Source organism: Protopterus annectens, chromosome 2.part1 (genome assembly GCF_019279795.1).
Source record: "Protopterus annectens isolate FY-2018-M chromosome 2.part1, PAN1.0, whole genome shotgun sequence".
NCBI lineage: Eukaryota > Metazoa > Chordata > Ceratodontiformes > Protopteridae > Protopterus > Protopterus annectens.
In genome coordinates this window covers 852,555,862-852,571,410 of record NC_056729.1, presented here as the reverse complement: position 1 = coordinate 852,571,410, position 15,549 = coordinate 852,555,862, and the positions used below count along the sequence as shown (strand labels likewise).

The 15,549-nt window shown below is 41.6% G+C and overlaps 1 protein-coding gene across 1 annotated transcript in view; it reads right to left on the bottom strand.

The window, feature by feature from the left end:
• Positions 1-15,549, bottom strand: part of FAT1 (FAT atypical cadherin 1) — a gene marked incomplete in the record, with an annotated part of 1,563,619 nt that overhangs the window by 174,085 nt on the left and 1,373,985 nt on the right. The window contains 1 exon segment of the mRNA XM_044062507.1: positions 3,369-3,566. Coding sequence (XP_043918442.1) covers positions 3,369-3,566 — 198 coding nt within the window.

Sequence of the window (15,549 nt, the reverse complement as noted above, 5' to 3'; positions counted from 1 at the left end):
GTGTTTGTGTGTGTGTGTGTGTGTGTGTGTGTGTGTGTGTGTGTGTGTGGCATTGGAGGAGTTTGCAAAAATGGGATTCTAAAAGAAGGTTAATTTATTTGTTTTATGGGTAGCTAGGGGGTAACGCAACTGAGTCATTGCTGTTCCATCTGGGAATCATGAATTTGACATTCCCCAGGTTTTTATACTGGTTTACAAATTACATGGTAGCTGTGATCAGCAAAACTGTACCAGACTTGTACTAAAGGTCAACCAGTGCAGCAGCCTCAGTCTCGATTATTTTTGTTACAATGTATATCTTTAGACAGAATAATCCCAGAAGATGTGGCTGATACTAGTGGCTTGCAGCACTGAAAGCACCCTTTTTTGTCTTCTCTTGTGTATTGTCCTGCAGGTGAAAGTGGCAATATAGACAAGAGCCCACGTTGTGCTCTTTGGTATGGCAAAAAAAAAATAATAAATAATCATAATTGTTGTAAAGAATTCCATCCCACCAGAGATAGAGTCATTAACTTTAACAAAAGCTTTGATTTCTGAACTACTTTTGGGTATTAGCCAAAATTAAGCTCTACAAGAAAAAGAGTAAGACAATCCCAAAGGAAGACTTAGGCCAAAGACTGACTGAAAACACAGCTTCTGAAATGCACAGACGCAAATATCATAAGATGGAGTTAGTTGATGAACCTCTTCCACCGCTCAACATCCTTGTGCAAGGGTGGGAAGGAGTCAGCAGAGGTCCTGGGAAGGAAGAACTCTGGAAGCTGGGCCAGCCAGTCAGGCTACAGGCAGGCAGGAATCCCAAAAGACAGGACTGCAACAGAAACAGTACAATAAACATCCTTTGTTCCTCTTCACCCTGCTGTGAAGTTTACAGAGAGTGGATTTTACAGAGTTTTCACTTTAAAACCGGCCCTCTGGTAACCACAATGAAATAAGAAGGATCAGAGCAGGTCACAATAACTTATTTTGTTCAAGCTCTTAACCATGAAGCAGATTAAGTAATCTTTGTATTGTATAACATTGTGAATGTGCACAAAAGTAGCTTGCTTTGTAGTTCTGTAACTCTAGCAAGGAGCCAGCAACTGCTCTCTGCTACAGTTCAGAAGGCCTTTTCATTCTGAAGGACTTCCCAGGGTACATCTCTGGCTGAATAAAAAACACATTTCATCTAGAAATGTTATAGAGACACAGCTAGCAAGTATCCAAGCACATGGCTTTTGCTACATGCAAAGCAAACAGGAGAAAAGATAAAACAGCATTAAGATGGCAGACACCTTGGAGAATGGGAAGGTTTGTTTCACTGCAACCAAGATTCAGACATAAGCCTCAGTTACACACAGCTATAAACACATCAGGGCAAACAGGTTTGTGATGCACAGGCATCCAATGACATAAAACAGACAATGACTGGGGAAGTTGAACAAATAATGGGCAGCCACCATCTAGCTTCATTCAAATGATGTGAATATTCCACAATGGAGCCAACACCTTACAGCAGTGGTACTTCTGTATACAGGAGCATGCATTCAGACCATGATAATCAGTTACAAAGTGTGAAACAAAACACATCAAAATGGAAAAAAATGAATGCAAGACCTAAGCTAGTTCTAAAACTCTTCCAGTAATCAGTTTTATAGAAAATAATAGAGAGCAATTTATAAACAGAAATTCAAATCAAATGAACCTTAAACACCACCCCCACTCTTATAACTTTATAAGTGCTACAATCAGCTTAATGACATTTAAGTATTTTAACCATTGCACTATGATACATTTTAAGAAGCTCAGAAATACTGAGTATCTAGCAATTTAAACAGTTCAGTTACTATAATTATACTTAATTAATCTGTCTTTCATTTAACAAGTAGCACTAACTGTTCTAAAAAATCTGCTCACATCCAACAATTAATTTAATTGTCTGAGACAGAATTAGGCTGCCTAAAGCCCAAAAATATGAACATTTCTTCAGGAAAGTTGACTGGTTCTTGACAAGGTAAACTGAATCACATTTTCCCTCACTATTATTCTGCTTGTCAAGATCCCCATCACCACCACCACCACTGTGGGGGGCTGTGTTTAAAATGTGACTACTTTGGCATTTCAGAATTACTATGATCTGTGCTGATAGAAGTTCTACTAAGTGCATTCAGTGCCCTTCAGGGAGCTAATAAATACTAATTCTACTACGCTCAGTGGTGTGCAGTTCTAGTGTGCAAAAAACACCAAAAACTTGCAGTAAACATTAAAGCTGACAGGAATAGAACAGCAAGGTACTTTACCTTGCACTATAACCCTTCACAATGCTGACTGCAAAAGGCAGATGAACAGTGCTTATAAACCATGCTGAGCTATCAAGGGTGTTCTGTTCTCCAGCGGAAAAGGCATATCTGTATTACCCATAACTCATCTTAAAAGTATTCCTAATTTTCCACTGACTAAGAGTGGGCAGGTAAAAAAAGGGTGCAGCAGTAGGTCTGTAATGTGCAGCCAGTCTTTTTTTTTGCAATTCCAGACACAGCATTGCTAGTTGAATTTATTAGGCTCCTTGTGGCATGCTATCCCTCACAACATCTCTCTCTTGCGAGAGATCTCTGGTCTAGCTGTAACCCTGTAAGACAGGGTAGTCTGCCATCCTAATCAGTACTGGGGGAGAAAAGACGAGACAAGAGAAGCAGCTGCCATAACCACTTGTGGTTAAGGCAGCTTCACAGTTATGGCCTTTCTTTCTACACTGTGCTAATGTCACAGTTAAAGAACTTCGCATTCATGAAGCATGGTCATTGAGGAATCGCTCCCCTTGGTCTGAGGATGCAGATTCCTTGAAATCAGGTCTCATGTTACAACGGGCTGTGACTTTTAGTCCATCTCCATCACAACCACAAAAGTAAAATACCCACCACCATGCATGTCATCTCCCACACACTAGGATATTATCCCCCACTTTTCCAAGAAAAAGAGACAAGGAAACAAAGCCTTGTAATTCTCTCCCCCATCAGCTTCAAAAAGGGCCACAGCCAGTACCAGAAAGCCAGTCACCTGGATCACACTGGGGTCTTTACCTCTCTACACCAATGAAGGTGGCAATACAGCTAGCAAAATTTTGAGCAAAATACTTTTACCTGTTATGAACACTGCAAAAGGGGAGAATATTCACTAAAAAAATAGGCTCTGTACTTGGTTAAGGAACTAGTCACATGTACACATACAGAAAACAGTGACAGAAATCATAACTTAGACAAAAAAATGACATAGTGGTGTTTAAAATTTAATAAGTACTCATTCTATCATGCCCTCCCAAAAGCGTGGACGAGGGTAGAACTAACATTAATAAACAATACAGAAAACACTAATCATCAAGTACGTCCTACCTGAACCTGTAGTACATAATGATCTTTTACTTGACGGCGGAAAGGCGTTAAAGTTGTCAGCACACCCATCTGGTCTATCTGAAACTCCTTTTTATCATTCTCACTTATAATGGCAAAAGAAAAGGGAGGTCCATTGTGCGTTGAGTCCTTGTCAGTCACAGCCAGATGCAACACACTTGTACCAACAGGTTTGTTTTCCTACAAAAGAAATGAAAGCACATGATCTACAAAGTAGCAAGGCAAACAACTCATTTACTCAGACAAAAAACTAAGTTTTTGTTCATTTAGGTTATTAGAAGCTCACTATGGTAACTGTACGTGACTTCAAATAATGAATGAATATGACTTTCTTAACACACACTGCTTTCAAAGCAAAAGCCAGTGCAATTGGTCAAGTATACTTTCTGTACAGCAAGAAAAAAAAAAAAACACAAAGGAAATGCATGTACAATGAACAAATATTCATGCTCAATAATTCTGCGAACTATGAATCCTTCAAGAATGTTAGATATAATAAACTGCATTAGTGATAAGTGAGAGGGGTACATAAATCTGCAAGAGCTGAGAAAATGTCATCTTATTTTTCTTTACAATGAATAAAGAAAATTATTTTGAAAAAATTCACTTCAAATTGGGATACTCAGATTTTGCTATGGCAAGTAGTAACTTTATAACAGTACTTACATTTCTTCTTATAACTTGCAGACTGGAGAGTTCTTAGCTTTTCATTAAATCTCATGTTCTTTCCAAAGAAGGCAAAACAAATACTGCCTGACACTTAGAAGAAACTCGGTCCTAAAAATGAACTAATCCACAAGCTTAGGGAACAGGTCTCAAATTTATCAGAAAAATAAATTGTAGTAAAAACAGAATGGCCTGCGTTGATGTAACTTAAAGCTGTACATGATTAACTTCAGCTACAACTTAAGGATGAATGTACTTATAATGATCGGATTTATCTGGCAGGTAATACAAAAGATTAAGGTTATTACTGCTATGAACGTGCTACTCGATTGTAGCACTTTGATTCTTTCAACCTTCATTTGGTGACTGAGACCTTGAACAAGTAACGTAACCAGACAGTTTTTTAGAACAATCAGGAATTTGGGCTAAGCTTCTTAATGGTCTCCTGTATTATACACCTAAGTAAGCACCCATAAACATATGCTAAAAATCTCACTATCTTGCCCCAATTCTCTTAAATCCGTGAAATGTTAACAAATCTTAAAAAATATTCAATACCTTAATTTAAAACTCACCACATACTGTGTACCGTGGGGCTTCTGCATATTCATGTTACCTCAAAGACAATTTAATTGACTCCCAAACCTCCAAAATGCTTTTTCTGAAAAGCATTCGGTGAACCTAAAACAAAGCTTTTTGCAAGGGACAAATGGGGAAAGGGCAAAATCAGTTTGCTGAACTCTCTGAATCTCCTTCTTTCCATGGGTGTGGATTTAGCAAAATGGTTATGGTCTTCACCTCACAGACACAAGATACAGAGAAATATTCTAACTCTGGGTTACTGGATAGGCTTAAAATGGCCCTTCAGGGCAGCTAGCCTAGTATTCATCAATGAACCTACTTAGGGGCTTTGATCAATTACTCATCTAAATGGGCAGATGTGGATTCTTTGGACTACAAGGTAGGCAAAAACTACTGCAAACCATTTGGCAAATCTGCTGGGGTGTACAGACCACAAAACCAAGAGATAAACTGAAAGTGCTCCTTATCCCACTGAGAATGATGACCGTCTCCAGTTCTGGATGGATGGGAACATGCAAAATGGGGCACAGATGCAGGGTAACCAGCAACACTATCAAATATTAGAGTGTGGAAGAAGTGCTTACAAAATAAACATTTTCAATCTAGTTACCCTCAATAACTTACGTTAAATAAATCTAAGAGGGGGTCTCCAAAAGTAATAGTTTTTTTTTTGACTAGAAACAAAATGGAACAAGCCCTTACCCTGCTCCTTTTACAAAAACGGTTGGTATGGATTTACCTTTTAAAAAGTGAATTAGCATTGGTCTTGTCAGTTTTACTTTATGTGGCAGGACAGAAGGCAGTACTATTTAAGAAAGAACGGCATTGAACTCGTATTTTCTAGCCTGTATAAATGATCTCCCTTACCCACACCTGTAGTTAAATAAAATGAGCTTGTCTTGGAAAAAGGAAAAAACTGTCTTCCAAAATGTGCGGAGAAAAGAAGGATATAAAAAACGAAGAGGGAACAGTGACAGTATAGTCATTACTGCCAACTGCTGTTCTGGGAAGAAGACAACGCACACCTCCCAACATTACTCCATAACTCTGCCTCTACCTCCTCCTCAGGTCTAGTTTCTTTTCAAAGGCCCATTTCTTTCTAAACTGATTAGATTTAGATTGCTTTCTGTGAATGGGAAGTTTTTTTGTAGGGTAATTTCTACTAGACCTTGGAACTAAGTGAAAAAAAGTCTGTTCAGCTTCATTATTTTCGCTTTCTCAAAACTGTTCTCTGACTAGGGGAGGAGGCTGAGTAACAAATTTTGTCCAAAGGGGAATCCAGTAGCTGGCCCTTACCTATGAGGAGCAAGAGTTTCAGTTAAACATGCTTAACCAACTGTCCCTGATGCTTCACTCCTACTGTGAGCATTTACTGCAGCATAAAGTACAGTTTTGTACCTACCATAAATGTAGATGTTCGAAGATCCACATTGCTGCAGTCCTTACATATGGGTAGTCCGCTGTCCTCGGTCAGCCCGAATACCAAAGTATAAGGCTGACGTCGGTCAAGGCGCTTAAAACTGACATCAGGATGTCAGGGTACAAAAGCACATGACCGACGTCATATCCTCAGTCTTTTCTTGCCCCAGATGTCAGAAGGCCCTAAAAAGAAAGGCCAAAACCCAAAGACAGCAAAAAACCAACCAACCACCCCTGCACTAATCCTATTTACAATATTCACAACCCAACCACACAACCGCCTCTAACTACAGAGGGGAAGGAGGGATTGGAAGTGGACTGCAGCAATGTGGATCTTGAACATCTACATTTATGGTAGGTACAAAACTGTACTATGTTCTTCATCTCACATTGCTGCAGTCCTTACATATGGGTAGAATCCCAAAGCAGAGGTAAGGGAGGATGGCAAAACTATAAAGCATTAGGAGCTGCCAAAATGCCCTGTAAAATAGCAGTGGCAAAACCAGCCCTAGATTTAGAGTAAAGTGGAAGGTGGTAATGCTTAGAGAAAGTATGCACTGAACTCCAAGTAGCTGCCTCCAAAATATCTTTAGTTGCCACCCCCCTTAAAAAAGCTGTAGAAGTGGCAGTAGCCCTAGTGGAATGAGGCCTAATCCCATCTGGAATCTCCTTACCATGATGGGAATAACAGAAAGCAATACAAAACCCAATCCACTTAGAAATAGTTTGTTTTGAAACAGGCTTGCCCTGAGAACCCAAAGCAAATGAAACAAATAACTGCTGAGACTGCCTGAACCCTTTAGTTCTGCTCAAATAATATCGCAACTGCCTGTGTATATCCAAAGTGTGCAAAATCTTTTCCCCTTTATTTTGGGGTTTGCATAAAAAGTAGGCAAATGAATAGTTTGGTTTAAAGCCACACTAGAAACCACTTTAGGCATAAAGGAAGGATTAGTACGCAAAGATACCCTATCCTTATGGAAAATTAAGAAAGGCTCAACCGCCATAAGGGCCTGTAATTCAGAAACCCTTCTGGCAGAGGTAATGGCCAACAAAAAAGCAGTCTTCCATGATAAATATTTCAACTCGGCAGTAGCTGCAGGCTCATAAGGTTGTAGAGTGAGTTTCTCCAACACAAAATTGAGATCCCAAGCAGGAGTAGGAGCTCTACGTGGGGGTCTTATATTCTTTGCCCCTCTAAGGAATTGCTTAAACAAAGGATGAGAAAACAATGGTGGGTCACAGTCATAGTGAGCAGAAATTGCTGCAGCATGAACCTTAATAGAGGAGGACAACCCTTTGTCCAGTAACTCAGTAAGATATTGAAGAGCCACACTTAAATTAGGCTTAGAAACATCAAATTCCTTTGCTATACTCCAAAATAAAAATCTCCTCCATTTATCTGCGTACACTTTCCTTGTACTAGGCCTTCTGGCCTCCAAAATAACATTCAAAACTTGCTGTGGAAGCTGAGACCCTCCAGGGTTTAAAACAGAATATGCCAGGCTGTTAGATGTAGAGAGTGAAGTTTGACATTGAGTAAATGACTGTTCTCCTGAGACAGCAGGTGTGGAATCAAGGCAAAAGCCATGGAGGCTCCAGACTTCTCAATAATGGGTACCAGTGCTGTCGAGGCCAATCTGGAGCTATTAAAATCATCTTTGGCTTGTCCTGTCTGACCTTCAGGAGTACCTTTGGGAGGAGAGGCAGAGGTGGAAAGGCATACACATGAAGATTGCTCCAATTGAATGAGAGAGCATCCACTTTCCAAGCTGTGGGATGAAACCTTTTGTGCAAAACTTTGGCAGCTGGTAGTTTAGTGGAGAAGCGAACAGATCTATGTCTAGAGTTCCCCATAACACTGTCAATTTCTGAAATACATGTGGATCCAATTTCCACTCTTGGGATCCATAATTTGTCTGCTCAACACATCTGCTAAGGAGTTCTGTGCTCCGGCAGAAACCTTAACTGAAGATTTAGCTGTAAACTGAGAGCAGTCTCCCACAAAATCATTGCTTGTCTGCATAGAGGATAAGAATGCCCCCTTGCTTGTTGATGTACCACATGACAGTTGTGTTGTCTGTTAGAACCAACACCTGTCCTGGAAGAAGTAAATCCTTGAAAGCTATTAATGCAAATTGGACTGCTAACATCTCCTTCAAGTTGATATGCAGATGTTGAAGTCTGGCAGGCCACGTGTCTTGTACCCACTTTCCATTTAGATGAGCTCCCCAAGCTTTGTCTGAGGCATCTGTCATTAGAATCTGACACGCCTCTGGCCGGGTCACAGAGAGTCCCTTGTTTAGGTGACATTCCTGAGCCCACCACAAAAATTCCTTTTGAATGCAAGGTATTATCTGAATGACAGTGTCCATATCTTGGCAGTGCTGTGTCCATACATTTTTGAGATACCATTGTAGCTTCCTCATATGCAGTTTGGCATTGGGAAGCACCAGAATACAAGATGCCATGAACCCCAAGGCTTGAAGGACTGTCCTTGCAGTCAGCCTGGACTGATGAGACAATTGATGGAAGTAAAGAGAAAGATTCTTTTGTTTGTCCGGGGTCAAAAGGCCATCTGGGATGCTGTATTCAGTCTCACACCCAGAAAGCACATGTCCTGAGAGGGTACTAGACTGGACTTTATTTCGTTCACAGAATACCCCAGGCATCTTAGCACTGCTATCACATACTGTAAATGATGAAGAAGTTCGTCCTTTCCTTGGGCCAGAATCAGGCAATCGTCCAAATAAGGATAGATCTTTATTCCTCTTAGCCTGAAGAAAGCTATCACTGGAGCCAGAACCTTCGTGAAGACTCTGGGCAGTAGATAAGCCAAAGGGCAATGCAGAGAACTGATAATGAGAAGTCCCAGCCCGAAAATGCAGATACTTTCTGCAACTGAGCCTGATAGGAACATGAAGGTAAGCCTCCTTGAGATCCAGAGTCACCATCCAGTGATCTTTGCCCAGCAGAGGTAAAAGCTGTTGTAACGTCAACATTTTGAACTTGGGAATGTCCAGATATGTGTTGAGGATAGATAAATCCAAGATTGGTCTCCACGCGTTCCCTTTCTTTGGTACTAGGAACAGGCGAGAATAAAATCCTAGGCCCACTTCTGGCAGAGGGACCGGTTGTATGGCCCTTATTTGAAGTAGCAGAGAAATTTGTTTGTGAGCCTCTAGTCTTTGCTGAGGAGGAACGTCCGGCATGCCTTTGAAAGGAGGCAAGGTATGGAAATAAAACTTGTAACTTTGGTGTATGATATCCAATACCCATTTGTCTTGGGTAATCAAATTCCAATTTTCCTTGAAGAGTGCCAACCTTCCTCCCAAAGGAGCTGCCAGGCAAGAAGGATCTGGCAGCTGAAAAGGTAGGTCATTGGGCCTGTTTACGAAAGGACTGGCCCCTGCCCTCACCAAGATTGTGCAGGTGAACTCCCTGTTCTAGGTCTGAAAGAACTCTGAGCTCTGCCCCTACCACGTCTAGATCTACCCCTAGACTGAGAATCATAAGAAGGATCGTCCACCCCTTAGCAGGCCAATTCCTACTAAACTTTGGAGGCTGTACTTGCAAAAATCTTTAACAGCCTGCATGGACTTAGCCTTGTCTTCCATTTTCTTCAAGACTGACTCCACAGGTGAACCAAACAACACATCAGACTGTAAAGGAGCATCCAAAATCCTTGTCTTAACATGGTCAGATAAATTCTGATCCCTCAGCCATGCGTGCCTGCGAAGAACTGAACCAGTGGCAGCCACCCTAGACGAGGCCTGTACAGCATCAAAACCACATTGTAAAGAATGCTTACCCACCTGCTCTGAGACATGCACCAAATCTTGTAATTCTTTACACTCAATGCCTTCCGCCAGAGCATCCACCTTAGACTTCAATTGAGAAAGAAGATAGTTTTGATATTTCAACATATGAAACTGGCAATTCAAAGCCCTCATAGCTAGGGTAGAAGATGTATAGACTTTCTTTCCCCATCTATCCAAAGCTCTGGCCTCTTTATCTGGAGGAACCGGATTTTTTACAACAGAGGCCTTGACACCCTTAGGTCCCTGACTAACAGTTTCTGGGTCCGCCCTAGGACTCTTATAAAGATATTTATGAGCCTCAGGCACCCTGTAATACCTATCCGGTTTAACAGGAGCAGGAGGCAGAGAATCAGGATTAAGTGAAGCCTCTGCAAACACATCTTCCACAACATCCAGAACAGGAGGTATAGCCAAGGGCCTATGCTGGGGTAAAAGCAAAATTCCCTAAGCCTTTTCCTGGAATCAGAGAAGTCCTGACCTTTCCACTTAAAATGTTCCCTCATGGAATGAAGAGTCTCTGAAAAGAAAAATCCTCTGGAGGAGAAGCAGAAGGAGTGAATCATCTGCATCAGAATCAGAATAAGGAGAGTACTCCTGCAAGTCTTCAGTCAAGACTCAGAAACATCCGAAGCCTGCTCAAAACTCCCCAACTCTGGCTCCACCCTAGGCCTCTTATCAGGAGGGGGCAAAGAACCTCTAATCAGAGTAATCAAATCTTCTGCCATTTTAAGCATGTGCTTCTTGGGCACAGACCCTGCTGCACTAGGAGTGACATCAACAGAAGCTAAACCTGGCCTGCCTCTGGGAGAAGCCTTGGAAACAGAAGGAGAGGGCCTAACCACCCTAGGAAGGGAGGGGAGTACAGTAACTTGGGAAGCCCCTTCAGCCTGACCTGCCTCCTGAGAGGCCACATCCTGCAATATCAAAGTCTCCCCCTGGGACTCCAGAGAAGCCTCCGCCGGAACCACCGGTTCCACTGACGCCTCTAAAGAACCGGCGTCCGGAACGGACGACTCTTCTTGCCTGGGTTTAACTGCTTTGTCTTTGCGCTTCTTGCGGGCGCCGGAGAATCCGACGGCATATTATAATTGCACCGCTTCCCAAAGACCAGCCTAGCACAATCTAACCTTCGCTTAATAGTGCGCTTATTGAACCTAGCACAAAAGCGACACCCAACAACGTCGTGCTCAGGCCCCAAACAAGGAATACACAAAGAATGATAATCCCTATGCGGTATCTGTTTCCCACAAGAAATACAGTTATTCACTTTTTCTGACATCCGTAAAACACTGAGGCAAGAAAAAAACAAAATATTCCCCAACGGGGTACTTAGCCAACTTTGATTCGGTCTGAAACTCCGAACTCGAAAAATTTCAGAACGCCGAACGGCACTTGCAACGCTGCTTCTGCATCGGACCATGCGGCAAAAAAGACTGAGGATATGACGTCGGTCATGCGCTTTTGTACCCTGACGTCCTGATGTCAGTTTTAAGCGCCTTGACCGACGTCAGCCTTATACTTTGGTATTCGGGCCAACCGAGGACAGCGGACTACCCATATGTAAGGACTGCAGCAATGTGAGATGAAGAACATCCACATTTAGTGGCATGCTTACCTGCCTTAATGGCCACCTGGGACTATTCTGTGATTTCACCAACCATGTCTCCAGTTTGCTTGAAGACAAATGATACTTCACCACATGTGTTTGGCAATTTGTAGCAAAGTATAAACCTTCTTTCTGAACCAGTCAAACATCCTACTTCCCTTAGTGCATGCAGGTCTGTGTACTGAAAGGCGCAATAACATGTCAAGATTGTTGCATTGGGACTGTGCAAACGCTACATTGTACAAGTAGTTGCAAAGCACATGAAGTGATTGACAAAGAATTACTATAAATGACGAAATTCTGATGAAATTGTACCATCCAATACCAACATTTAAGGAAGCATAAGCAAAAAGACTAGATATAGCAGTCCAAGAAGAAAAAGCACAAAAGTGTAACTAATCACTAAAACAGCTATTCCCAGCAATTACAGTGTTCACCATACTGAGATGCAAGGGCATGAAAGAAACACCAGAATTTGCAAACAGAAACTAGAGCAATGTAGGATAAAGATACAGACCAAACATGGCGAAAAAAAAAATTAAAGTGTATTTCAATATACTACCAATACATGTAACTCCATATGAACTGTAGAAGGCAGAAATTCTAGGTACATTGTGGCTGCTGGGAAAAGCACTCTTGGCAAATACTGAAGCAATACTAATTTCCTGAACTATCACTCCCTGACTCAGCAATGGGGTACATTCCTGACACAGTATTAGAAACTCAAATCTTTTGGAGAAATTAAAAAGGCGCAGAGCTGAAGCAAGTTTGGGTTCTTCACAGTATCTAGGGATGCAACTGCTGGACTATATTTAAAAGTATTAAGTACTCTGTAAATCCTATCCAGATTTTTAGGGGTGGTAGGTTACAGTCAGGCTCTAAGGTAGCACTCAAAGGCATCTTCAAATACTTGGACTACAGTGGGAGTGACCATTACCCTAGTCTCCACCCAAAATGTCTAGGTAACTTTTGTGAAACTCTGCAGCAGCCTGTGACTACCCCGTATCTTACATCCTCTCTCACCAAATTTAACACTTCTACAAAGGAGAGACCCAAAGGAGGAGAATATGATGCGACAGTCTCTTCACTGTCGGCAATGCAGCCCAAACTGCAAGGAGATCTGCAGGGGATGCAACAAATCCTCTTTGTCAAGGTCAGTCACAATCTGGCAGAAAGGAGCCCATTTTCACACTACTGAAGGCCAGGTCAAGCCTCTTTAATAGTGTAAAAGACAGCTAAAGCCCTGGCTATGACCAAGGTGACTAGAGTTGAACTAGAGGTTCAGGTTCTTGATGGCATGGTAGGGAGGATGGGTGTCCCTACCCTGGTGAAGATGGAGGGTGATTGGCAGTCTTTTATTGAGCTCTGGTAGAGGCTGGTGCTCAAAGGAGACATGCCTCGGCCAGGAGGGAGGAGGAAGCAGAGTGTGCAAGACTGTCTCATGGGCCCAGGTGTAGCAAGCATGCTCAGACCACTCCTCACTGCCTACCCAGTCAAACATGTATATCATGCTGAAGAAGGGATATTAGAGCTAGTCCAAAAATCCCTCAGCTGCTCAGTATGACATCAGGTGCTATATGGGAGAAGGAAAGGGCTAACTATTCCACAGCTAAGGACAAAATCGCAGTGTCTGTTCTTGCTACCTGATCACAGAATGGCCCCTCTCTCACTACAGTAAGAATGCTGAGGAAGACACCAGCAGGGGAAACAAAAATTGACAAAAAATGAAAGCTGGATCCCCAGGGGATTGATTCTATGCAGCGTAGCCACAGCAAAACGTTTGCAGTCAAAAGTGGAAGAGGCCAGGACACGTGGTGGTAGGGCTTCAGTCCAACTCCCAGATGTTCATACTTGCAATTTTCAGATCCTGGCTGCTCTGCACTGGACAGCTCTTGCTCAGAAACATTACAACCAAAGTCTCTACCAATTTTTTTTTACTAAGAGAACTACTCTAGTGGTGCAAATCTGGACAGGATGGACATTTGTTGTGAGGAGAGATATGCAGTAAAAGTACCAAGATCAACACAGCTGTAGGTAAAATCCAATGACACTTTAATACATAAAAAATAATAAAAACAGAGTAAGCGCTTTCATGGTAAATTGCTACCACTTCATCACACTAGTTGTGAAGAACATCTGTTTTTATAAGTTATGGTTTTAGTATTTTATGTACTGCCACTTTAAAGTAATGAGTACTTAATTGATGTTCTAATTGCTTGTATTGATTTGTTATTTAAGTGACTTGGATGTTCTTCACAACTAGTCTGATGAAGCGGTAACAATTTACCATGAAAGCGCTTACTCTGTTTTTATTATTTTTTATGTATTAAAGTGTCACTGGATTTTACCTGCGGCTGTGTTGGTCTTGGTACTTTTACTGCACATCTCTGATCTTATTTTAAAATACCATTCCTTATTCTGTTCTCGGCATTTATTTTCCAAGGTTTTCACTTACTTGGTCAAGAGAGAAGTATGGCAGATGGTAATGAGGTTGAGCTGGCATATAATCCTGTTAGAAGAGCTCCCTCTATGAACAAAACATCACTTGAATGTCTAAACAGCATGAACGGACCATTAATCCACTGTTGGACAGCAATTTAACCCTATAGCAATCGGGAGATATGAGCACAGATGAGGAGTACTTGCGGTTTACTGCCAGATATAAAGAACTTGAAAATAAACTTTATAAATATAAAAGGCTACAATGGCAGCGTTTTCATCTGGAGGCATCCCTCAAACAAAGTGGTACCAAGGGGGCTTAGGATCCTCAATATGCTGACTTACGGCAACTTATACCCAGATTTGCTTTTGAAATGGCAGTCCTTCAACTTGCAGGATAGCTCTGGGTATTTACAGTTGCTTACAGACTTTTTCCTTCCGGAAGAGGAGCAGCTGCAGAAGCAAATCTTTAGACTGCAGAGTGAAATATACAAAATATTTTCTGCAGACATTATATGTGATAAGTTGGATACTCTATATGAGAACATACTGACATATGAAAAGAGGCTGCAGTTTACAAAATTACAATGTGACATCAAAGATTTTTCTAATGGAACTGTTTTTATTTGGAGTAGGAGTAATCCTGTACTGGCGACTAACACGGAAGGCTCTCAACAGGTTTCAGAGCCCTCTATTGGCTTAATTAATGATCCCACGGCTTTGGTTAGACCTCTAACAGTGGAAATGGCAGTGGGCGTGCATACAACACAATCTGCTCAGTCGACCGGAAGAGGATCTGAGCTACCACAACAGCATAGTAATGGAGAAAGAATGGCGGTGCATCAAGCGTATAAGAAAAGGAAATCTCCCTCTGAAGATACTGGGAGTTCCTCTGTGCCTGTACAGTCAAATATGGGACTTGAACCTGCATCCACATTTTTTCATCTGCAGACCCCTTTTCCCATCAGAGACAGATCACAGAGTCGAGGGAGAAAGGGGAAGCTACAGCGTCTCTCGAGCACGGCAGTAAACGAGAACTCAGTGGGGCCAAGCTGAGGTAAATAATTTAGTTATAAATATTTCCTCTGTACAATTAACCCCTGCACAATTAACTCTCTTGAATAAAGGCCTCTCCTTTATTCTGGCTAGAGAGGCCGATTTAACAGATGACTTTACTGATCTAAGACTATTTGGCAAAACTCTAGCATTGAAAGCAATGTTTACTGGCACTGTTAGTAGTAACATGAATTATTTTAAGAAACCTAGTACGTTTATTCCTCCACCTAATGCCAAGATAGAGACTTTTTTTATTGAGATATGTGAGAAACAGATAAGGAAGGGTTTTGAATGTAAAAGGAAGAATAAATATTTTAACTTTACTAAAGACGAACATATTGCCCTTACAGAATTGAAGGACATGAAATGGATACAAATTAGACCAGCGGACAAAGGTGGAGGAATAGTTATTTTAGATAAGGACCTATACAGAATGCAAATGGGTCAACTCCTTCATGATGACACCACATATGCCTGCATTTCTAAGCCTCTAGTCAATGGGATCATCGATAAAGTATCATTCCTTGTATTTGACATGTTAACGACTGGTATGTTTCAGTACTTTGAGGTCAAA